Genomic DNA, 25,982 nt, shown 5'->3' with positions numbered 1-25,982 from the left:
ACCAGGATTTACTACAGTATGATTTTATGCTGTGGACTTGGGGCCACTACCAGAGTTTTTGTTTTTTTCCCTTTTTTGATTTTCATATCAACTCTTAACACCCTTTCGGTGCTTCGGCACCTCCTGATTTCAGAGTATATCCAGTGTAAGTTATCAACTGTTTTCTATCTTCACTGAGAGCAGTACAAAGTCAAATTTCAATTTAAAACACAACTGTGAGAGGGACAGCTATTAAATGGAGAAAACGAAAATAAGGACCAAAATAGCAGACTCTGGCCATTTATCAATGTTATTGTTTGAAGTAGCTTCCCTTCCAGAGCACTGCCTAATTTGGAAGTGGTGCCATGAAAATCGTCAGTGATCTGTACAAGTGTTGCAAAAGGCAGAACAATGAGAAAAGAAAGTTAGGACAGATGAGGCCGGAAGGCCTGGGCTCTAAACTCAGCTCCAGATTGGCTATTCATGGCATACCTTACAGGAGAGGGCTGAAATCATGTTATGACACTATTGTAACCAATCAGAACTCATTTTATAATAAGATAATATTTATGCATTTTAAAGTTATTTAGTGTGAAGATGTGGTTAAGCCAATATAAACTATTGCCTAAAACCCATGATTATATTTTAAATATTAGCTTTCTTAGTAATATATAGACATTGGGGAAAAGTAACTGATTTGAAAAGACTTTGAAAAAATGTTCTACATTGCTGTCAATGGTAACACTGTACTTTGTATATCTAAGACCACAGTTTTTTCCAATTTTCCTTCAGTATTGCAACATGTTGGCATTTCTTTCAAACGCCAAATATAAATACACTGATGTTCTATAAAGTTTACCAGATCTTGTAGCAATAGGCAAAATACTACTTTAAGACGTCTTGTTTATAATAAGGACTGACACATGGTAGACTATGGCACATACTGACATATAACGTACATAGTTTGGTAACATGTATTATATAATATGAGTAAAAATGGTGGGGAAACGGTCATCATCATGTATCTATTGCTGTAGTTGTGCACTGTGGGCAATGGTGAGTCTGAGACAAGTCTACACTGGTTAGCAACACTATAGAAGCACATTTAAAATGAACAAAACATTGAGTGGTTACCAAGTCTTTCCTTTTGCAGAAACTGTGAGCCTGGAATTTTTTTTTTAGATTATGAGGTTATGTGTTAATGTTACTGAGGCACAAGCTGATTCACCTTCACTGCAAAACATGACCACAGTCATAAACAATCTTACAAACACGTACACCTTTTGACCCACTCCCTCAATGGAAAACAACATAGACATATTCATCAAGGACCTCAAAAATGTTCATATTATTAGAACTAGTGTTCCCACTTCTAATCTAACTTAAGAAAATAATCAGAAGGTACACAAAGTTGTTTACCTCAATGTTATATATATATCATTTATGTGAGGGATAAAACAAAACACTAAATATTGAATAAGCAGGTAGACATTAAATAAATTGTAATAAATATCGCATAGCCAGTAAACATGTGCAATGATCGAAATGAGGAGAAAATAATAAAAACCATAAGTAAAACAGGAGTCAAAAGCTACATAAGTTCAAGATTCTATTTTAGAATAATTATTTTTATACAAAATAAAGAAATGAATAAAAGTCAGCATACCAAACATTTTAACCATGGTTCTCTCTGGACAGTGATTTCGCTGTCTTTTAACATTTTTTCGAATTTACTTCCACGAGCAAAGAACTCCAAACACACCAGGGCGTACCTTATGATGGCTTTCACTGCGAACCTGACCACTGTGGACAGCAGGAACAACGGGGTGACCAGGATGTGAAACAGGGACAAAGAAGCAAAGGCCTCCGCGGGTTTCAGGCTGTTCCCACTGGCGTACGCGTGGGTCACAAATGTCTGCGCAGAGAAAGGGCTTCTTCAGAAAGCTGGAGAAAGTTACACAAATGCTTGCATGCGACTTTACAGACCTAGTAGGTCCTGCTCTGCTGAGATGGCCGTTGCAACTATGAGAACAGTGACGGCCCCTAAAGTACACCCCATGGAAAAGAATACTTGCTATAGGTAGAATGCTTAATGGTTTACAGTCATTCTAGCAGCAAACACATGAGAAGGGCAAACCAGATTCTGTTTACAGACTAGCAAATTGATGTTCGTTAAATTCCTGAGTAGGGAGAGGAATGGTGAGGAGGAACCAGATTTCTTAACAACCAGCCGGGATCTTTGCAACCAATACTACATCTTCAGGGAGAAAAACAAAAAATTCCATTGTTTTCAGGTCCTCATTGCGGACCTTTGCTAATACCTGCCAACACTGGAGTCCAATGCAGACGCATTTATATTTCTAAATATATTACTAGCTCTTGGGTCTGTAATAAAAGTTTGGAATATAATATAATTATTTAATGTTTCCTGGTTGTTGAGCTGCCACCAATTTGTTGTAAGAATGTCTGGGAACCAGGTTATGGGGATCAGAGCAGAGAGCTTGCAACTACCGGTAAAGCTGCTTCCAGGACACATTTTTGGCCATGTTCGGGGATATTTTTGATTGTCATGCCTTGGGTGGGGGGTTTAAGGGGGAGAGGATTCTGATGGCATCTAATAGATAGAAGCCAGGAATGCTGTTAAACAAACCAGGCCTTTATGACAAAGAATTCTCTGAGCCAAAATGTCCCGAAGTGTCACAGTTGAGAAACCATGGACTAGAACTATTGAAACAGAGATTGCAAAGAAAAAACTGGCACAGCTGAGGTCATATTTATTACCACCCACACATTCTGGTTCATAAATCATTTCTGAACACTGACTTCGTCCCATGTCTAAAAGGAAGAAAAAGTGCCTTACAGCAAGAACGGCTGCTATGGGAATCGCTGCATTCATGAAGACTGTGGAAAGAAATGCAATACATTAGTTTCACCAAACTGTAAAACATTCTCAGTAACTTTAATTAATCATCTATTATCACTTTAACTTTTCTTGAGGACAGGCAGGACCAAGTGCATTAAATAACATCTTGTCTGGAGTCTATAAACACTTCCCAGTGGGTATTTTCTTGTTTGCAGTTGTATGAGCTCCTACCCATTAGTCTTCACCAGAAAATGTTTTTCCTTATTGAAAAAATTATTTGTTGTGATTTGTTACAGAGCAAAATTCACATACAATAACCCCTGAATGATGTAAAACATTGGAATTTAACAAATGTTGAGAGTATTTACAATCTGCATTTTGTTTGGTTTACAAAGCTAACAAAAATATATGAAAATTAGGTTATTATACAGATTAAAAACTAGAATTTGACATCACTTCAAGTTCTCCTTCAACAGTGACATTAATGTTCAGTCAGTGAAATTTTGCTTAAGAAAATGACTTTGTACCCTGGACCCTCTGCTTACTTCACTATCTCTCCAGTAACACACTGCACTATCGTTTGGGAAGCGTGGTAAGCATAGCTGAAACAAGAAAAAACTCACACTCTGGGCTAAAATACTAGGATTTGGAAGTTGTAGTAAAAATGAGAAGCCAAGTTGATGATTCGTAATTATATTTTTTACAAAGCACAGCATTTTAAGGGCTGAGGACCAAAGGATTAAAATGAGTTATTGTTCACAGAGCCAGACAATGGCAGAATGAGAACTAAAACCTGGTTTTCTTGACACTCCGGAGAGAGTGTCACCCCCAAAATCATGGCCGGCTCTCATGATCCAGTCGCATAAACATTCCCTGCCACTGAGCACAGAATCAGGTGGCACTTTTGCAGGTCCAGATGTGGCTTTGTTCAAGCTCTTAACCACCAAGAACACAGTAGCTACCCAAATCATAAAACTTGAAAATGGTCCAACTGGAACATTCCACCCGTGACTCATGAATTTCTGCTGCCTATCATAAGTACGTCATTGTGTACTTTTACCTTTGTGACTTCTTCCCTCCTGCTATTATGACCTTGTATGTCCCCCAAATCTCACGTCTGAGGACAAACTGGGTTAACAACCCACCCCGGCTTTTTAGTAGCTGGATGATTAGGCAGAAGTTCAGGTTACTTAAGCTCTCTTCTACTCAACCTCTAAATTTCTAAAATGGAGTTAATAGAACCTAAATTATTGGGTCATTGTGAGGATTAAATGAGATGATATATGTAGACTTACTCATGGCAATAATTGGTTGAGTATCTGAATATATTTTTGTTGTTGGGAGCAATAGTAGTAGTAGTTTCATCATCATTCATATCATTATTTCTGGCTGCATCTATCCTCCCTATGAGAATTTCAATCCATTGTGGAGAGAAATGTTTTGTGGGGGCGACCAGCTTTAAGCTCTATTATATATGCAAGTGGATAATCATCATTTCATTTCTAGCATTCTGACACCGTATTAGTAGTGGTGCACACCGTATTAGTACTGGTGCACAAATTCCCATTTCCTTTCTATAGCATTAGGGATAGAATCATGAGCTATACACACCAAATATTTCCTCTGCATCATTTCACAAAAGAAGTGTTTATTATCTCTAAAAACTAGTGTAGAATTAAAGAGGAAACAATATATAAACCTCCAAAACTGTAAGTTGTTAAGTGTCTTGGGAACAATAGAGATAAACAAAACCAAATCAAATATTAATGGCAGTATTTTGGCTAAGTTCATAATAATTGTACTAACAAATTCATTCTTGAAAGTATTTAGTGTCACTTTCAGAAAAAATTTTTGCAATAATCATTTTTGAAAAATTAGAGTTGAGGATAAATGTGCTCTGTATGTAAAAGTTCTTGAAAATGTATCAGAAAAGAAGGTTTTACATGAATGTACTTTGGCTTCTTTCACTTAGAAATGTTGACATTTATTTCTCCTCAATATTCAAAAATGGCATTTCAAATACAATCTTTCAGAAAATATAACATCATAAGCTCCAAAGAGTAAGGCAAGACAACTGCAGATAATTTTTAAAGATCTTTGGGAATAAGGTGGTTAATAGTAAATACAATCAAATGAATTTATACATACATATTTTTACTGAAAAACCTCATCCCAACTGTAACTGATAAGAGGGATTCAATCACCTGTATCACTGGTAGTACCACTACCATCACCATCCCCACCTTACAGATGAAGAAATACAGGATTTCAGATGTAAAGTAATGTGGCAAAAGACAACAACCTGTAAAGAATCAAATTCAGGTCTACTTGACTCTAAGTCTGTGCTAACTTTACTCTTTAATTTTAATTGCCTCGCGGGGCCAGTAGCTATTGGACAGCACATACATAGAAAATAAAGGGGCTTCCTCTAATGACTAGAATGTCTTGCTTAAAACTAAATAGACCATGTATTTTTATCTTTATTTTTTGGTAGTCCTTAGAGCAAATGCAACTTACTGGAGAGTGATGTATAAAGCGCAAAGGTTTTGAGACTGGATAGCTCTTTCATTCTCGTTTCTTCCACACTTTTGCAAAAGATGTGCTCCCAGGCATACAACTTTAGAAGTTTGATGCCTTTCAAGATTTCATTTGTTTTCTTCAGTCTCTCAGTGGAATAATCCTATAAAACAACAAAATAAAAACACAATGCAAGCCACATCCAAATGGATCAAAGAAGCAGGGCCATGTGACAGACAGGGATGATGGTTACCTTGATTGCTGCATGATTCTCCCACTAATTATCACAGCTATGAAACACCTGGAAGCAGTGAACTCTCGGGCTTCAGCTCCCACTTTAAAATGAAGAGTTGAATGAGATGACCTCAACTTTCTTCCCACCTGAAAACTTTCACGTATCTGTTGCTTTGGTTTAAATTAAAGCAGTTTCTTTAGTTTGACATGATTTTCTTGACTCTCTTCTGGTTGTATATGTATGTGTATATATCAATATGTATACACATACATATACAATATGTGTATGTATATATATTTAGGAAAGTGATAATGAGAACTCCAAAGGCTTCCTTTCAATATCTAAATCATTTCATTCTCCTCTCAGCAACAGCTCCCATACTTAGATGAGAAACAATGAATTTAAGAAAAGTTTGTTTGCTTCTCATTCGGGAATGTGAGGATACAGTGTTGTGTGTGTTCACATTGTGTCTTCACAATACAATTATGGAAACTAAGCCTATCACTTTTAACTTCAAGAGATTTCTACACAGTACTTTTTAAATAAGTTCTTGTTTAAGGCCCACATTAGATTTACTGATTACTACCCATCTCGAATAGCTGTAAAGAGATTTGTTGCGGATACAAGAGTCTCAATTTGGTCCATTGTTTCGGCTTCTTCTACCTCCAAATATTCACTGAGAATGACCAGTAGGGTACAATATGATCTATGAACTATCAAAGGGGCTGTAAAATGACAAAAGGTAGCTGGAAGGAAGCAAAAGAAGCAAATAGCCTTCTTTTTTAAAAAATTTTATTTATTTATCTTTAGAGGGGAAGGGAAGGAGAGAAATATCAATGTATGGTTGCCTCTCGTGAGTCCCCTGCTGGGAACTGGCCTGCAACCCAGGCATGTGCCATGGCTGGGAATCGAACCACGATCGTGTGGATTGCAGGCCTGCGCTCAATCCACTGAGCTACACCAGCCAGGGTGAGAATAGCCTCCTTTTTTATTCATCCTTTTGTCTTTCCAGGGTCTTCAATGCCTATCAAATGANTTCGGCTTCTTCTACCTCCAAATATTCACTGAGAATGACCAGTAGGGTACAATATGATCTATCAAAGGGGCTGTAAAATGACAAAAGGTAGCTGGAAGGAAGCAAAAGAAGCAAATAGCCTTCTTTTTTTAAATTTTTTATTTATTTATCTTTAGAGGGGAAGGGAAGGAGAGAAATATCAATGTATGGTTGCCTCTCGTGAGTCCCCTGCTGGGAACTGGCCTGCAACCCAGGCATGTGCCATGGCTGGGAATCGAACCACGATCGTGTGGATTGCAGGCCTGCGCTCAATCCACTGAGCTACACCAGCCAGGGTGAGAATAGCCTCCTTTTTTATTCATCCTTTTGTCTTTCCAGGGTCTTCAATGCCTATCAAATGACTGCTCATGAGTAAATGAAAGCTGTGTGAAAGGCTAAGTGCGAGTGTCTGAGGGTGGTATTGCCTGCCCTTCGCACCCTCTTTCACTCCCTTCTGTATTCATGTCCTGAGGTAGAGGGTGGAAGGCTCAGACAAAAATAATGAATAACCTCAGCAGAAGCAGCAGGACAACAAGGGATAGAAATCACCTGTGTGACATGCAACTCACTAGTCAGTCAAATGGCACCTTGGGAAACAATGCCATGAGTGACAATATCCTTACATTTTATGCCTGATTTACAGATAGACAACCTTGATCATATTTATTCAAACTTTATTTCTAAGCACACTGTCAACAATTTTATTATTTGCAAATATTTATTTAAAAGATACCAAGTCCTGTTCAAATAAAATGCTTTGATGGCATATTGGAACCAAGAAAGAGTCAATGATTTGGATTTTACCTGCTTGCTAGGTTGACCATGAACATACTTGGCCAGAGCAGCTGCCACTGAAACATTTCAATGTAACTCCACGGATCATCATGTGGTTTGATTCAACCCTCTGGAAACTGACTTTCAGAGGCACTAAACCTGATCCTTTGTTTGCCTCTTGCTGCATGTCTCCATGTCTATAACTGACATCCAATGGCCTCAAAGCACACTGAAGTGTGTTCTCTAAGCAAGTGATCTAGGAGATCCAAAGCCTCATTACTACATGGCACTTACAAATGTCAGGAACTGTGATTTTGGTATTTTGGGTCTAAAATCATCAGGTCTTAACTTTCAAACCATATAAAAAAATTACTTGGTAATACGGAATATACATATTCACTGCGTAAAAACTGAAATAAAATACAATGATTTCCAAATAATCCCAAGTGGTATGTATTCATTTCCTACAATTTAAAAATAAAACAGCATGAGATTTTCCTAATGACAGTTCCCAAAGACGGTACTTACAAGAGTGCTCTTCTGAGCCTCGGCCAACTTCGTGGCAATGAAGTACTGAATTGGCGCAAGGAGCACAATGACAGCTGCACCGACTAATGCGCTCGACCCCAGTAAATTATAGAGCAGAATCACTCCCATTATGATCTGGGGAGGAAACACAGGGAAAAGGGAAAATTAATGGGGGTGTGGGGACCACTGTGTGAAAGGAGTAACTTTAAAGTGAAAGTATTTCTTTGTTATTATACTAAGTTTATTTAGAAGTCAACTCAGCTGTGGCAATGCGTTTTACTATGATTTATGTGGGGAAAGCTATGTAGTAGAAATTTATTTTTAGTATGATGATCTGTACAACCAGTGTCAAACCACTTTACTGTATGAAGTTGCATAGCTGTCCCATAATACTTCTGGCCTTCTAAAGCAGTCTTTAAATTTCTGAAAGAACATGAAGCTTTTCTTGAAAATGTTGTCAGTCACCATAAATTTGATATTCCTTATTCTCTTGGAAGTGTACTAGATTTCCAAGGGGAGGAAGAGGGAAAGTAAGGGCAGCTTTATAATGTGAGTACAGGACGGTTGTTTGGAATAATGGGAGCTCCTCCCCTCCTCAGTGACCCTGGAAATCATGTAATAAGAAGAAGCCACCACCTAGTTAAAATGGAAGATGCCCAAGTTTGTACCCCACCTTATCTCACTGCCCTTTTTAAGTTTAGTTGCTAAAACCAAGGGCAGACTGACTTAGCCTACATTCTCTGGCTTATCACTTTCTTCTTCTTCCTTTTTTTTTTTCTGAAAAACTGTTCCCAGTAGTTCAGCTCAGCATGGCTCAAAATGTTACCTAATGAACTGTACCCATGTAGTTAAAGCATTTAACTCACGCCAAACATGTCAAGGAGAGCAGCTTATTGTGGCCTTCTAGAAGCAGTGGCATACATTAACTGCCTAACCAATTCAGTTCTTGGGGGATCCCAATCAAATTAAACATTTCCTTAAAGTCACCTACCATGCGGTCATTCAGATGTACCCTGGGATTTTTGGTGCACTAAATTATACCACATAGGAAGGTACCTAGTTGACCCAGGTATAAGTACATCTTGCTAAGGTGAAATAAAACATATTTGATATCTTACATTGTGCCAAGCATTGTGTATGATACACACTTTTATTTGACTTGCGTTTCCATTGGAAAGTAAAAAGGCAAACATTAAATATAAAAACTACCATATCTTCTTTATTGTACCTTAGTAAATAGGGTACACAGGGATATAGATGACAGACTATTGAGTAAGATCTACAGTATAATCTTCATTTACGGGGTGCAAAACTTGAAATAATTAAAAAATTCAGTATCACAAAGTGGAAAATACTGAATTCATTTCTTTTGCCATTTTTTACCCAATGAGTGGGAAAAAAACCTGTGTCTTTACTAAAATGCTGATTTTTCATCAGAAATAGCTAAAGAGCCCTACAGCTTGTTAGTGTTTCCACTACCTTATGAAGTTTGGCATTTTACAATACATAAACTATTGAAACTATGCAATGGGTTAAAGTAACTGCTCTAGTGTAGAAATACTACGGGGGAATTGGTCAAAATGAAAGGGATCGAGCCTCGGCTCTGTGACTTGCATAAATTTGGGCAACAATAATAACTTACAATCCCTGAGAGCCCACGAAATGTTAGGCACTGTGCTAAAAGCTTTACACATATTAACTTATTTAGTATTGACTATTCCAACAGCTCTGTGAGGCAGAGGCTATTATCATTTGCATTTGACAAGTAAAGAAACAAATGTTTTGAGGGGTTAAACACATGCAAAAAAGGGGGAGAGCAGATATTTAAACTAGAGCAATAAATATAATTCTAAATCCCTTTTTTCTTAACCTCTGTCACAGAATTTCTGAGTCTCAGCTTCCTTCTCTACTAGAAAGGTGTAACATTTGCACATTCAAAAAGTACACCCTTTACTGAGGTAAGTATCTTATACTCCTTTTGTGTGATTTCCTCTATAAATGAGAGTCTTACTTATATTGATCTACCTGAACAGGCATAGCCCATAGATTGGGACACAGGAACAAGAACCACATGAGCTGATTGGTTTCAATGGCAACCAAGTTATTAATCTGTCCCAAGGTCATCTCACCCATGGATAAATTAGATGTAGAAAGCCTAAGGATTTTATTGTATATCATGGCCTGCAAAAAAGAAAAGAAAGAAAAGAAAATATATTTGAAGCTCTAAATTTAATAATCGACACTATATGCATTTATTTTCATTAAAACAATAACATTTAAAAATGTTTTAGAAAGGAAAGAAACCTGTAATGCCATCTTAAGTCAACTGTTATTTCCATTTTAGCATATTTACTTCCATTCTCAACTAAATACAAACTTATTTTTTCTAGTGATACAATCAAAACATTCAAATTTAAACATAAGGTGTAGAACAGACAGAAACAGAGATAAGTAAATGCAAGGTTTCAAAACATTTTTCTTAATATATTACTTAAAAGTTATTTTTAATTCAGTAGGTTTATCAATTAGCTCTATGTTTCTTTTATTAAGTAGGTCCTAGAAGTGTTGATGTTATAACATCAGCGTGAAAATGAAATGCAAAGCCAAAACCAAAGCCAACTACCCTTTCTTCACTGGCTGGTATACAGCATTTTAAAGAACCAACGATCATATGTACACAAAGCTTGTACATACCAGCAGAGCTCCTCGGAGGTTAATTCCGGTCTCTATGGTTACGTAGTATGAAGCCTGCAAAAATGTCCTTTGCAGAATAAGGGCCAAGAAAAGAAGAACTGCTAGAACATAAGCATTTTCAAGAAATTCCTTCGATGACAGGGTTTCTGAATACTTGTCCCGAAAGAAAAAAAAAGACACAAATTAAAATTGGTCTTTTCATATACCAGTTGTACTTTGCATTTATTAAATGATACATGATTTTTAAAACTAAAAACTCAGTATCTTTATAGTATATCAGTGGAATGAGCTACAAAAACATAATTTGAGGTTTTCTTCACAATGTCCGCAGAAACAAATAGAAATCAGTTCAATGCATAAAATCCTGAACTGATCATTACCATTGCTGGAAATGCCTGATGGTAGAAAAAAAGGGTATTTTTATTTTTTAAAAAATTTGAGTACATTTCTGGAAGGATATATTCTACCTTAGTAATATGGGTAGTAATAGAAGTTAATTTAGACTCACTTAGAAGTAAAAACCACAAAACTGACATTTGGTCAGCAAGACCAATGGAACAAAAATACAATTTCTGCAACCTTATTATTTAAAAATAATTCTACGGAGTTGACTGTTTCTGATTTTCATATATGTTCATTTATATTAAGGAAATAAAGTATAAAATACATAACTTGGCTATTGATTTTACTCACATGATGTTTCCAGTGATAAAAAAAACAAACTTGGGAAAACAGTTGTCTTAGTAGGAATATGACTTAGTAAAATTCATTGTTTTTTGTTTGTAACAATGGCATATAATAATTCGTATCTTAGAAGTGAAGGAAAATAAGTGCTCAAATAAGTACATCATGTCGGAATGAACACTCCTCATTTCTTATGATTTAGATCCATTAAATTCTACTTCTGGTCCCTTTTTTTCATGGGGAGACATAAAATTTGTAAATTCTGTTCCTCCTCAGACAAATGAGTGGCTAATATACATAATGGAGAGGGATGACAGAAGAGTTTTATGTGAAATTTAAATATCTGTATGTAATTAGGCAGTAAGGATAACATCACAAAAGTGCAAATATCTGCTTCACTTAATAATATCAATAGTTGAACACTGTTGTATGCAAGGAACTGGACTAAGTGTTGTGGTCACAAATATGAACTGTCCACAGTCATTCTGTTTAAAAAGCTTTCAACAGAGAGAGACAAGCGTAGCCATAAATAACATGCTTCATTATAAATAACATTTACGGTAAGTGCCAACAGGAATTAAACAGTGTGTTACAGGAAAGTCAAATTCCAACGAGGACAATCAAAAGAAGTTTCCCTGAGAAGGCAACATTTACTGCAGGGTTTGCAAATGCATAACATTTCAATAGGTAAAAAAAATGATAGGAAATCAGACTGAGAGAGTAGAAAGAAATCCGATTGAGAAACCTGAAAAGGAAAATCGATGCATCTGTACTAACATTTCTATCTATGAAACTAGGGAAATTAAATCATCTTAGAAAAAAGAAAATTTTTCTAAGACAGGAAATTCGTGATGTATACTTTATTAAGAACAGAGGATATAAGATTATAAATTTATAACAGCAAATATCTTATACTAAGTAGCCCGCAAAATAGTAACCTAATATCTAACAAAGACATCATAATGTGACTGGCCCTTAACATTGTGAATCGGGATGGCTTTAATATACTAGAAAAAGGTAATGCACATATTAAAATCATATTGGTAACATTCTCAGTTACAGGTCTCTAAAGAAGTGACTCAAACACCACCCCCCATGTACTCATGCATGCAGATTCTTTAAAGGATTGCTATAAAGACAAAACAAAATAACCAGTGTGAAATTTCCAAGCATAATTTCTGGCACACAGTAAATGCTTATTACATTTTTATAGGCTCTGAAACTGAGACAAGATTTTGTTGACCAGATTCATTCAATTAATACACAAACACAATATATTCTCTACAATTACTGTTTTCATTTTTAAAAAGCATTCAATTCTTTATACCTAAGCCTGCTTTTACTGCTCATAAAACTGCATTAATAAAAAGTAATACTGTGTTCATTAGATTCCACATATGAGTGAAATCATATGGTATTTTTCTTTCTCTGACTTGCCTATTTCTCTTATCATAAGGTTCTCTAGGTCCATCCATGCTGTCAAAAAGGGTAAAATTTTCTTCTTTTTAATGGCTGAATAGTATTCCACTGCAAGCAAACTAGGGACAAACTAAGAGAGGAGGCTGTTGGGGCTGGGGAGCTGAGTAGGGTAGTAGAGGGATAGAGAAAAAAATTAAAAGAGAAAAAGCTCATGGACATGGACAACAGGGTGATGATTGTCAGAGTGGGGAGAAAAGGGGGGGAGGTAGGGGAAGGTACAAGGGGGATAAATGGTGATAGACAGAGACTTGACTTGGGGTGGTGAGCACACAATACAGTGTACAGATGATGTATTCCTAAAATGTGCACCTGATAACCAATGTCATCCCGATAAATCCAATAAAAACGTAACAATTATAATGAAACTCTTCCTTTCAAAAGCACCACAAACTTACTCCTGTTGTGTTATTTGTCCCATTCTGAGTTTCATTCACACGCTGCACTATTCCAGAAATACAGAGAGGTCCAGCAAAACCCAGTAAGTCAGCGAGATAACGGAATGTGCTACTCAGTAGAATTGGTCGCCCAAAAGCTCTGTACATTGCTAGCCATATAGATGGAGTCCGGTTTGGATGATCTGCTACTTTTTTCTGAAAAAACAAAACAAAGCAAACAAGACAAAATCCCAGATCAACCAAAATAAAATGACTAGGAAAGCAATTAATCTGAGCCACCATGGAAATTTCTTCTGGTATTTTTGATGATGTTTTAAAGGTTTATAAATAACTGCTAATGGGTCTCTTTCAGTATAGCATTCACAATTCTCTATTCTGGCATTCTATGTTACTTAATGCATTTTAATGAAATAGAATAAAGAGCAACCAGGCCAGTTTTTAGACATTGTAATATTTTTAGTTGTCAAAATACCACCCCAAATTCTAAAGGCTAAAATAATTTTGATTCCTTTTGATTTGGTAACTATAGGGTTGTTATGAATATATCAAATAACTTAAGCCAACTCATGGTTCCACACATCTGTAGTCATTTGTTGAACAGAGTTTAAGAGCTAAACAGTCATCATAACTACGTACATCTCAGAGAAAAGGTGAACAAAGTTTTTTCACTCTGGCAAAGAAGCTAGCTCAATGCAATGGAGTTCAATTGTGTTTCATATTCATTTCCTGTTAGATAAATAATTGATTATTGTTTAAGCTTTTTATAAAGGTATTAACACACCAACTTCAAGCTAATCTGTGTTATAAGAGTACTAAAAAACTTAAGCTATGCTTAGGCCATATTGTTAATCTTTACTTTAGTACAGTAGTTTAAAAAAATATTATGCAATACTTTTTCCCAGAGGTACAAGCAAAGAGATGACTCAAGGTCACTTGTAGTAACCATTTCCTGAAATATTAATTTCATAATACACATTTTTGACCCCACACAGAGGTTATTTTCATCATTTACCATAAATGTTGGTTGATCTTAATTCGAACAGCCAAAAACTCTACAACCAATTCTCCATACTCTGCTCCCTTCCAGTTGTGAATACTCATATTTTTTTATTGTTGTTCCAATACAGTTGTCTCCATTTTCTCTCCAACCACTCACCCCACCCCAGCCATCCCCACCTCCACTCTCAATCCTACCCCGCTTTGGTTTTGTCCATGTGTCCTTTCTACGTGTTCCTGAAAACCCCTTCCCCTTTCCCCCCATTATCCCCTCCCACCTCCCCTCTGGTTACTGTCAGTTTGTTCTTTATTTCAATGTCTCTGGTTATATTTTGCTTGCTTATTTGTAATGTTGTTTAGGTTCCACTTATAGGTGAGATCATATGGCATTTGTCTTTCACAGCCTGGCTTATCTCACTTAGCATAATGCTCTCCAGATCCATCCATGTTGTAGCAAAGGGTAGGAGTTCCTTCTTTCTTTCTGCTGCACAGTATTCCACTGTATAAATGTACCATAGTTTTTTAAATCCAATCATTTACTGATTGCTTCCAGTACTTGGTTATTGTAAATTGTGCTGCTATGAACATTGGGGTACATAGGTACCCCAATTCCTTTGACTTGGTGTTTCAGGGTTCTTAGGGTATAATCCCAGCAGTGAAATGGCCAGGTCAAAAGGCAGTTTCATTTTTAGTTTTCTGAGGCAATTCCATATTGTTACTCTTATTTTTAATTACAATCAAATCTGTAGATGATTGCAATATAAAATACATCTACTACTGTGGATAGCATACAGAATGAAAACAAGACAAATTGAAAAGATCTAAAGACTCTCGTTTATATTTTTAAAGCAATTATAAATACTCAGAAAAGTAGCAGAGGAAACCAATTTTGGCTGACATATAGCTTGGTATGAAGTACGGAGTAGGTAGAAGATGCCCCTTTATTTGATTTAGGTTCCTAAGTTTGAAATTCAAGGTCCAAATTTTAGTTAATAACTAAAGGATTTTAGTCTCTTAAAAGTCAGTTGCTAGTGGATATAATCTAAAAGAAACATAACAATCCCATGCATTGTTAACATTCTATGGTAACAAGAACTATACGTACACTACCATTGGATTTAATTCTTACTTTCACTTGGTCCCAGAGCCAAGAGGGCTCTCTCTACCCCTGCTCATGCACTGGTGGGGCAACTAACACAACATAGAGGATGGGGCAAAAACAGTTTTACAATTGTTCGTATGGGATCCAATGTAATAATTAAGGAACAATAGTACAAGAATAAACTCTTTCATGTACTCACAACATAAACCTACTTCTGCCCCACACTGTGTTTCTGGTTTGTGTTCTCAGCAGCCCAGGGAAAGACAGGGAGAGAAAAATCTGCTCTTCCTTAACCATACAGATGCTTTATGCTTAGCACCCTTATTTTTAATAGCCCCATCCTCTACAATTAGCAACATAAAGTGTACAGATATTATGTTACCTTTTGTTCTTCATAGGCATCTTTCAGGCAAACGTAATTTGTTACTGCCCTCATTGCTATTGGTAACTTTCCAATTGCCTTCAGATCAATAGGCTTTCTGTGAGCAGATATGATAAGTGTGTTCATCCACCAGTACGTTGCTTTCGACAGTAAATTCACAAACGGTTGCAGAAACCTCACACCCAGATCCTGGAGGTCTTCGGGAGGCTTTACTTTCTGAGGATTCATGAAGAAAACATATCTCTGTGGCAAGAAAAATTCCACAGAATTTTTAACCTGATCAACCTGATTCTTTTTCATATATTACAAATAAAATTTTAACCTTTCTACATGTTCATTTCAGGGGACCAAAATTTGTCTGTTCATACCTCTTTCCACCCATTTCTGAAATATTCTTTAAAACATTTCCCTTTTGTTGTGAATAAATTAACTAATTTAATTCCAGAATTTTGCATTTAATCCACTGGGGACTACTTCTAAAAACTCAATTATCCTTTTAAAAGATAACCATTACTAAAAATCAATGATTTGTGATATCCTGTGTAAATTCAACTAAATTAAGATTTTTACATTCTTTAGATTTTTAAAATGTGTTATCAGCACTACTGTTCAGTTGTTCTGTTAGCATTTGTGGTCAGGCTAATGTTAACTGACTGTTCTCCACTATTTATTGCAGCATGTGTCTTACCATTCAGTGCACATTGAAAGTGCTCTGATAGAAAACGAGTATTGGAAAATCAACCACTACAGTGTCATACAACACAACTGGAAGAATTATGTGGTGAAAAGTACAGTAGATTTGTAATCACAGATTAGATATGAGTCTTGACCATGTACTTGGATATATACCAAGAATTATCTCTATAAAAGTTTTTGCATCTGTAAAATGAACAAGTTGGATTATATAATCTTCTTTTCAGTTTGAGATTTCTGATAATACAGTAGTTTGATTAACCCAGGCTTGTTTGGAATCACTCGTGGATGATGGAACTTCTGAAACTTCTGATGAAAACAATTTCATATACAATTTGAACTAATCATAGTGTTTAATGCATAACAGGCATCCGATCAATATTTGTGAATGAATACATAGATTCCAGGGTCAAATTAAGATTTCTGGAACATTAATGGCCTGAAACTTAGCAATTAATTCAGATTTCTATTTGTACACAGAGATGACATACATGTGTTAAGTACTAATGATTTCTAGCTGACTATGACCTTTAATATCAGAATCTTGAGTTCCAGGAACTAAACACAGCATCATCAGATGCCTACCCTGACCCGAATGACGTTGATCTCCACGGCCATCAGGAGTCCGTTCAAGATGACCATTATGCCCGTGATGCAGAAGCGCAGATCTGACACTCCCCAACCAGACTGCCAGTACTTGACCAGTTTTATGGTTTTTGTAATAAAGGCCATTACCCAATACAGGAATAGAGCTGAAAAAAAGAAAAAGAAAAAAGATGCAATCTTTCACTGATATGTTTTTAAACTTCACTGAAATGTCAGTATAAATATAATGCTTTTTAATAACAGAAGACAAGTTTCAATATTCTATTTCCAGATCATTTTATTTATTAAGAAAACATTTATGCTTTAGCACACTTTGGAAGTCTTGAACTGTAGGTATGGTAATGACTTTGAAATGTTAGTGCTTCCACTCTGATTGTATGTGATAGATGCACAGACACAGGAGACACAGAAAAGGAGAGCATTCCAGAACTTACGCGTAATTCTGTAGACTTCAGAATGGACTTGGTCTTCTGGTCTTGCTTTTTTTTAAAGCCTTCATTATATGAAGAATTCACAAGTTGGTATTTGTGTAACCTAACCAATAGGTAAGTGTGTTTCAACTTCCAGGGATATGTCTAACAGTGCAACCCTGGAATTATTGTAGAATCATGTAGCTATGTAATAGGTTTCCTGCTTTACAAATCAGCACTCAATTAGTGACTCTTCTCCCTCAAAATGGTTTAAAACCCCACGTGCAACCACTGGGCACAGAGAACAACAACCCTACACATCAAACCCTGCCTGTAAGCAGTCAGTCAGAAGCTTAGAGATCTACACCATCTCACAACCACAGCGAGAATTCTGCAGCAAACAAAGGGGAAAGCAGAGATGTTCCTAGAAATCTGTTGTCATGAATTCAGTACACTTTGAAGTTTGCATAAAGGTCAGTACAAATGAATACAGGATGAGAAAGAAGAAATGTAGACACATACGAGATAACCCAGTTTGGACAACACTTATCAAAGCCAGAATGTTTATGGATAATCACATCTTCCTCAGTGAAAAAGAACTAAATTGTCATACAAGCTCATCGTATATCCTTTTTTTTTAGCTTAAAGTATGGAGATTGTCAAATGGATTTTGAAAAAAAGTAAAGCAGGCCAAATTACTATATGCTGAGAGATTCACCTTAAATATAAATAAACAGATGGAATATAAGTAGAAGAAAAAAATACAGTAAAGTATTAAAAATCTGGGGTAGTTTTATTATTGTCAGATAATGTAGACTTCAAGACAAAGAGTACTATTAGAAATAAAAAAATTTTTAAATAATGACAAATGCGTCAATTTTTAAGAATTAGACAACTAAAATTCACATAGGCCTAATAAAGACTTGAACAATCTGAACACCATCAACCACACTGAACTTAAAGTATTTATAAAATTGACATTTAATCTTATAAAAATACACCCCAAATCTTCAGAATATGTATTCTTATTAAGCGCACACAGTAGGGGTACAGACTATATCTTCAGAAAACAAGGAGCAACAAATTTAAAATACAGAAGTCGTATAGAGTATGTTCTCTGATAACAATGAAATTAAACTAAGAGTCAGAATAATAAATGTATTTTCTGTTGCTGCTTATCAAATGATGACAGACTTAGTAAGTTAAAACAATGCATGTTTATTTTTCATTTTTTAAATAAGGTTTATTTATTGCAAAACTGTTTTTTAATTTAATTCTTATTCAAGTGCAGTTTTCTGTTTTATATTCCCAGCCCTGCCCCCCCAGTGCTCCCCGCCTCCCTCCCATTTCCACCCCCCACCCTTAATTATTGTCCATGTGTCCTTTATATTTATTCATGTGAATCCCTCCCCTTTTCCCCTGTGATTCTCTCCCCTCTCCACTCTGGACCCTGTCAGTCTGTTCCGTATTTGAGTGTCATTGGTCATATTTTGCTTGCTTGTTTGTTTTGTTGTTTAGATTCCTGTTAAAGGTGAGATCATATGGTATTTGTCTTTCACCACCTGGCTTATTTCACTCAATATAATGTTCTCCAATTCCATCCATGATGTTGCAAAAGGTAGGAGCTCCTTCTTCCTTTCTGCAGCATAGAATTCCATTGTGTAAATGTACCATAGCTTTTTGATCCAGTCATTTACTGATGGGCATCTAGGTTGCTTCCAACTCTTGGCTATCGTGAATTGTGCTGCTATGAACATCAGGGTGCGTAGGTTCTTTTGAATTGGTGTTTCAGGGTTCTTAGGATATACTCCTAATAGTGGAATTGCTGGGTCAAAAGGCACGTTCATTTTTAGTTTTCTTAGAAAGTTCCATACTGTTTTCCATAGTGGTTGTACCAGTCTGCAATCCCACCAACAGTGAACTAGGATCCCCCTTCCACCACAACCTCTCCAACACTTGTTTGTTTCTTTGTTTATCATAGCCATTCTGACTGGTGTAAAGTGGTATCTCATTGTGGTTTGAATTTGCATCTGTCTGATAGCTAGTGATATCAAGCATCTTTTCACATGTCTCTGGATCCTCTGTATGTCTTCCTTGGAGAAGTGTCTGTTCCAGTCCTTTGCCCATTTTTTAATTGGGTTGCTCATCTTCTCTGAGTGGAGTCGTGTGAGTTCTTTGTATATTTTGGAGATTAAACCTTTGTCTGAGGTATCATTGGCAAATATGTTTTCCCATACAGTTGCTTCTCTTTTTATCTTGATACTATTTTCCTTAGCCATGCAGAAGCTTTTAATTTTGATGAGATCCCATTTGCTTATTCTTTCCTTTATGTCCCTTGCTCTAGGGGACATATCAGTAAAAATATTGCTGGGTGGAATATCTGAGATTTTCCTGCCAATGTTCTCCTCTAGGGCTTTAATGGTTTCACAGCTTATAAGTCTTTTATCCACCTTGAATTTATTTTGGTGTATGGTGTAAGTTGGTGCTCGAGTTTCATTTTTTTGCATGTAGCTGTCCAGTTCTCCCAACACCATTTGTTGAAGAGGCTATCTTTACTCCATTTTATGTTATTGACCCCTTTGTCGAACATTAATTGACTGTAGAGATTTGGGTTTATTTCTGGCCTCTCTGTTCTATTCCATTGGTCTATGTGCCTGTTTTTATGCCAGTACCAGGCCAAAACGACGCATGTTTATTATCTCACAATTTCCATGGGTCAAGAGTTTCTATGGATTCAGGCTGCAATCGATATGTGGATAGGGCTGCAGTCTCAACAGATTTGGTGCTACCCTCTTTGCCATAACTTATTGGCCAGAATTAAATCACGAGTCCCACTCACACTTAAGAGGAGAGGATAGTACAGAGTGCGAACACCAGGCACACAGATAATGGACATAACCTTTCAGTTTTTGCACATAGCAAGGTATCTAGAAGTCTCCAAATAGTTGTAATTTAAACAGTGCATTTCTAATTAACTACATACCAAAGAATAAATCACTAGGAAAGTTATAAAATATTTAAAGTAAAATTATAATGAAAATACTTCATATTAAAATTTTAAGAATAGCTACTAGAGCAATACTTGGAGAAAAAGTAATAACTTTGAATATTTATTTTAGGGAAAAAAGACAAGTCTAAAACCAATATTCTGTGTTTCCATTTTAAAAGATAGAAGAAGAAAAATAAACCAAATAAAGAAAACGATGAAAACAACAGAGGTAAGAATAGAAAGCAATAAGATAGAAAACAAATAATAGAGAAAATTTTTAAGAAACAACAAAGCCAACAAGGTTAATATTTTTAAAAGGTCAGGAAAATTGCTAAGGCTCTTGCTGGAATGATCAGGAACAGAGAAACACAAACTACTAATCCTAGGAATGAAAGAAGAGTTATCACTACATATAGTAGGTACTTAAAAAGAAAATCAGGGAATACCTTAAACCACTTTATGACAGTAAATAAAAAACTTAGATATTTGAAATTTGTATTTCAAAATTGTAAAAATGTTCATTGAAAACTATAAAAACATTTATTGAAAACTATAACTTACCAACATTGAAATGAGATAAAATAGATTCTCTGAAGGGACTATCTAATAAATAAATTTATAATTTAAAATCCTCCCCTAGTTAAAGGTATAGGCCCAGGTGACTTCATTGGTGAATTCTACCAAACATTTAAGGAAGAAATAAAATTATCTCGTGACTGTCTTTAAGAAAATTGAAATAGGGAACATTTGCAAATTCATTTGTACATCCCAACATATAAAAACTGGAAAAGATATTGGGAGAAAAAACAGACCAATACCCCTCACAACCTAGCTATAAAAAACCTTAACAAATAAACTCTTGCAATACATAGCATGAATAATGTATGATGTACAGCTTAGCCCAGAAATGCATGGTTACTTTACCACTTAAAAATTAACAAATATACATCAACAGAAGCACATTAACAGAAATATGTGTCCCAACAAATGCAGGAAAAAATCTTTCAAAAAATTCAGCATCTATCTATGATTTTAAAAAGCCCTCTGAGAAAGCTTTGAATAGAACAAAACTTACTAACTTGATAAAGGTCTTATATGAAAAGTCTATAATTAACTTTATAATTAACTATAAAGGACTATGCTTTCCTTAACATCAGGGAATAAGCAAAGATTTTATTCTCATCATGTCTATCCTACATTTTATTGATGGTCCTACCTAATACAATATGGCAAGAAAAAGAAAACTTAAAGTTTGAAAAGAAACAAGTATAATTGTCTCTATTTTCAGATGGTATTTGTTTACATATAAAATCTAAAGAAACCTACAAAGTAATAACTAGAATAGGTGAGAAGAATCAGGGTCAGTATACAAAATCAACTGTATTTTATTAAATGATAGAAACAAATGAAAATGAAATTTAAAATACAATTGCATTTATAATAGCAGCAGTAAACCAAAATTGCTAGTATTACAATGAATAACACATGGAAGGCCTCTACATTGAAAACTATAGAGCAGTGCTTAAGCAAATGAGAGACCTAAACAAATAAATAATGAATTGTGAAAGAATATTTTTAAGATGTCAACTCTCCCCAAATTGTTAAGTAAATGAGTATACCTACCACAGACTAGGAGGAAAATATTCTAAAAACATGTATGTGATGACATATTAGCATCTAGTATATACAAAGTACTCGTACAACTCAATAATAAAAATACAACCCAATAAAAAGTTGGCAAAATATATAAATAGCCACTTCATAAAAATAACAAATGGCCAATAAACTCATCAAAAAGGGTCAATGTCACTAGCCCTGAGGGAAAAGCAAACTAAACCCACAATGTGTTAGCAGTTCATACCTACCAGCACGGCTTAATTCTTACAAAATTAAGAAAATCAAATGATGGCGAGCATGTAAACAACTGGAATTCCCACACATTTCTAGTGCAACTGGAAAGTAAACCACTTTGGGAAAAGATCTCATGGTTTCTCACAAATATGAACATTTACCTACCACCCTACAACCCAGCAATTCCACTCCTACCTCTATACCCAAAAGAAATAAAACCATATCTGTCAAAAGACTTGCACATGAATGTTTATAGCAGCGGGGGTTTTTTTCATGATAGCCAAAACCTGGGAACAGTCTAGATGTATATCGACAAGAAAAAGAAAAAAAAACTGAGATGCATTTATACAATGGAATAACCAACAATTACAAGAACAAATATTGATGATACTACAATCTGAGTCAGCCTCAAAAAATCATGCTGAGAGGAAGTCTTACACAACAGAGCTTAAACTATGTGGTTCAAGGATTATTAAATTCTAGAGGTGACAAAGTTAATCTACGGTGGGGAAAACCAGATTAGGTGTTGCCTCTGGGACAGTGAAAACCAGGACTGCCTGGTAAGGGGCACGAGAAAACTTTCATGGACCCTGGCAATGTTCTGCAGGCGTATGCATTCAGCAAATGAAGATTTCCGTACTTCAGTACATAAATTTTATCTCAAAAGAACTGTAAATAAGCATTTAATGTTAGTTAATGATATGCTGAAATAATCAGGGGGTGATGCATATTAATGTCTGCAACTTACTTTCAATGTATCAAAAATAAGATGGATTAATTGATGGGAAAGATAGAAAAATACAGATACCTGATAAAGTAGAATAAAATGTAAATTGTAGAATCTAGGTGGTAGATATATGAATATCCACGTAATTCCTTCAACCTTATGTTTGGTAGGGGAAAACTACAATGTTGGGACAAAATTACTAATTTTGTGATCTTAAAATAAGTGATTTTCTAGGTCCAAATATTTCTTTCCTAAAATAAGAAAACGTTAGACTATTTTTCATCTCTATAAGTCCTTCCAAAAATATGATCAAATTGTGCCCTCTGCCTTGTATCTACATAAAAATTACAGCGAGATTCTGATTGCATTTCCTTCAAAATATTATTAAAGTGCAGTTTCCTTTCTAATTACATCTGATAACTCTTATATCACCATCAGTTTTTCAGAAACTTAATGTCTAGTGTATTGAATTCCCAATGCTATGTATATTTTTTTTGCTGTTGGCTGGTGAAAATTTCACTTTTGGGGGGACATCTTCATAAAAAGTTTCTGTGATGATATCTGCCTGCTATTTGTACTGAAGAACTTTCTAGTAAGATAATTCAGACTTTGACAAGCTTTTAAAATTAGTATTTAACCTGTCTACTCATTTTTGTTTGATTACCTTTGCACAATCTAATAATGCAAGTCAACATAAAATTAAGTAATTAGTATTCTTATCTGTTCTAAAGTTTAATGTCCTCTGGACAAGAAATAATGTATGTGTATTTTAATTATTACTTTTCTTAGTTTCTGTATCAGTCATCAATGTTATGTTCATATACCAATCAAATAAAGTTTATGAAATGTTTAGAAAATTACAAACACTCGTTCACACACCAACACATACAACTCTGGCTACAATTTTAGGAGAGTCGCAGATCCCTGAAGGTCATACATGGTCTATACCTTCCTCTCAACTCTGTTTATGAAAGTGTGCACCGGGAATGCTAGAATGGGTCAGAATATCGAATCTAGCTCGCTGGGATAAGTTCTACTGTTTCAGCCTAAGGGAAAAACGAGGAACATTTCAGACAGCCTCTGATTGCTACAGGGCAGAGGGGCAAGAGGGGCTACGGTGATAATGTGAAGCCCAATGCAGACGCGAGGGGCTGCGCTTTGGGGAGCTGGTTCTCAGGCAGGCTCAGTTCTCCGCGAGCTGGGAAGGACGCTCTGCTGCCTGGAGTCCTCTGCTGCCTCCCCAGCCATTCTAGGAGGGGCATGACTGTCCCACAGTTTCAATGGAAGGCTTGAACTTAGCCACAAACGGAACTGTACGAAACTAGACGGCAACAGCGGGTAACCAGGGCTCTGGCTCTGGAAGTACAGCTTCTGCGGCCAGAGGGCTGGCACACATCCCCTCCCCTTTCCTCCTGCCGCACACCAACGCATCGCTAGGGCCATTTCGTGGACAACAGATATCCTAGCAAAATGATGTTTTTACAGCCTAGAGCAACTCAGCTTGTTTTCACCTCCACATTTATGGTGAGTTCACAGAAGAGTTAAATATTGTGGTTCCCCCTGGGTAATTCCTCCCAATCCCAACCCACGCTGGTAGCATCTACTATGAGGAAAAGGGACGACCAGATCGCTCTTTCCACGGTGGGGGTGGGGGGTAGGGGGTGGCCACTTGATCATACTTACCTAAAAGTAATTTAGGAAAATTTGATGTTTCAATGTTATGATAATATACTATTGATGTTGTTGTGGCAACAAATCCCATCACGGCAGGCATGAAGAGGTGGAGATGCCGAGATTCCCGGCGTCTGCGGAGAGCGGTACAGTGTCAGTGGCTACAGTGGGTGATTCTGGACACTCTCTCATTTTGTTTCCAGTTTTCTCATTAAAACTCTCTCTTAGCAATAAGATATTTAAAATACAGAATTCAGTGGTAGTTGACAAGAGAACACACAAAAAAGGAAGATTGTGGAGATTATGGTGGGAGACAGAATTCCATTGAAAGGATGGATGCTAACATGGAGGACTGTGTAAACACAGCTAAACAGACCTTAAAATGCATACAGCAAAAGCAAATATGTAACTGTTCCTATCCTGAGGGGCAGACCTGCTAAAATAATTTAACACCTATAGCACGTAAGAACAGTCAACTGAAAATAAGTGCTAAAGTCTTTGAAAAGTATGTTTATTTTTTGATAGCTTTCCTAAACTTTTCAGTGATTTTTTCCAGTCTCATTAATTCATTGAATTCACAAGTGTTTGTTGGTCCAGACACTGTATTAGATCTAGGAATGCAGCAGTAAACAAGACATGATGCAGTGTCTGTGGTCACAAAATTTAGAGTTTAAAGAACAGCAATAGTATATAGGAAATTATAACATGGGTGAAGAGACTGTGAGTATAGACAGGGCTAGTGTCTGTGACAGAGGGAAGCTCTGTGAAGGAAAGGGGTTCTAGACTGAGACTTAAATGAGTAGATCAAAAAACTGTGGTACATTTACACAGTGGAATACTATGCAGCAGAAAGAAAGGAGCTTCTACTCTTTGTGACATCATGGATGGAACTGGAGAGCATTATGCTAAGTGAAATAAGCCAGGCTGTGAAAGACAAATATCATATGATCTCACCTGTAAGCAGAACCTAATCAGTAAAACAGACAAGCAAGCAAAATACAGACATTGAAATAAAGAACACACTGAGGGTAACCAGAGGCAGGGGGAGCAGGGACAACAAGAGAAAGAAAGGGAAGGGTCTTCAAGAAATACGTATAAAGAGCCCATGGACAAAGCCAAAGGTAGGTAGGATTGAGGGTGGGAGGTAGGGGTGGGGAGGAGGGGATGGGGGAAAATAGAGACAACTGTACTTGAAATACAATAAAAGCAAATTTTAAAAAAGAATGAGAAATTGCTACCCAGAGGAAGAAGAGAGTAGGACAGTTCTAGGCAGAGGGCCTAGATATGTTCAAGGGCACTGCAAGCAATTCAGTAAGATTGCAAGGAGATGGGGCGTCATCCTGAAGACAATAA

The 25,982-nt window shown here is 36.2% G+C and overlaps 1 protein-coding gene across 6 annotated transcripts in view; it reads right to left on the bottom strand.

Moving 5' to 3' along the window:
- The window catches only part of ABCC9 (ATP binding cassette subfamily C member 9), a 119,885-nt gene that overhangs the window by 82,163 nt on the left and 11,740 nt on the right, over positions 1–25,982 (bottom strand). For all 6 annotated transcript variants that reach the window (XM_037033969.1, XM_037033970.1, XM_037033973.1 and 3 more), the window contains exons 5-14: positions 24,642–24,763; positions 16,961–17,127; positions 15,683–15,925; positions 13,203–13,397; positions 10,645–10,797; positions 9,976–10,131; positions 7,951–8,085; positions 5,360–5,522; positions 2,840–2,880; positions 1,752–1,894 (exon numbers count right to left, since the gene is read on the bottom strand). In XM_037033969.1, coding sequence (XP_036889864.1) covers positions 1,752–1,894; positions 2,840–2,880; positions 5,360–5,522; positions 7,951–8,085; positions 9,976–10,131; positions 10,645–10,797; positions 13,203–13,397; positions 15,683–15,925; positions 16,961–17,127; positions 24,642–24,763 — 1,518 coding nt within the window. The remainder of the gene's footprint in view (positions 1–1,751; positions 1,895–2,839; positions 2,881–5,359; positions 5,523–7,950; positions 8,086–9,975; positions 10,132–10,644; positions 10,798–13,202; positions 13,398–15,682; positions 15,926–16,960; positions 17,128–24,641; positions 24,764–25,982) is intronic.

The sequence above is a fragment of the Sturnira hondurensis genome, unplaced genomic scaffold (assembly GCF_014824575.4).
Source record: "Sturnira hondurensis isolate 20B ecotype Veracruz unplaced genomic scaffold, ASM1482457v3 Scaffold0021795, whole genome shotgun sequence".
Lineage (NCBI taxonomy): Eukaryota > Metazoa > Chordata > Mammalia > Chiroptera > Phyllostomidae > Sturnira > Sturnira hondurensis.
The sequence above is the reverse complement of the archived record's forward strand: the minus strand, read 5'-3'. Positions and strand labels throughout refer to the sequence as shown.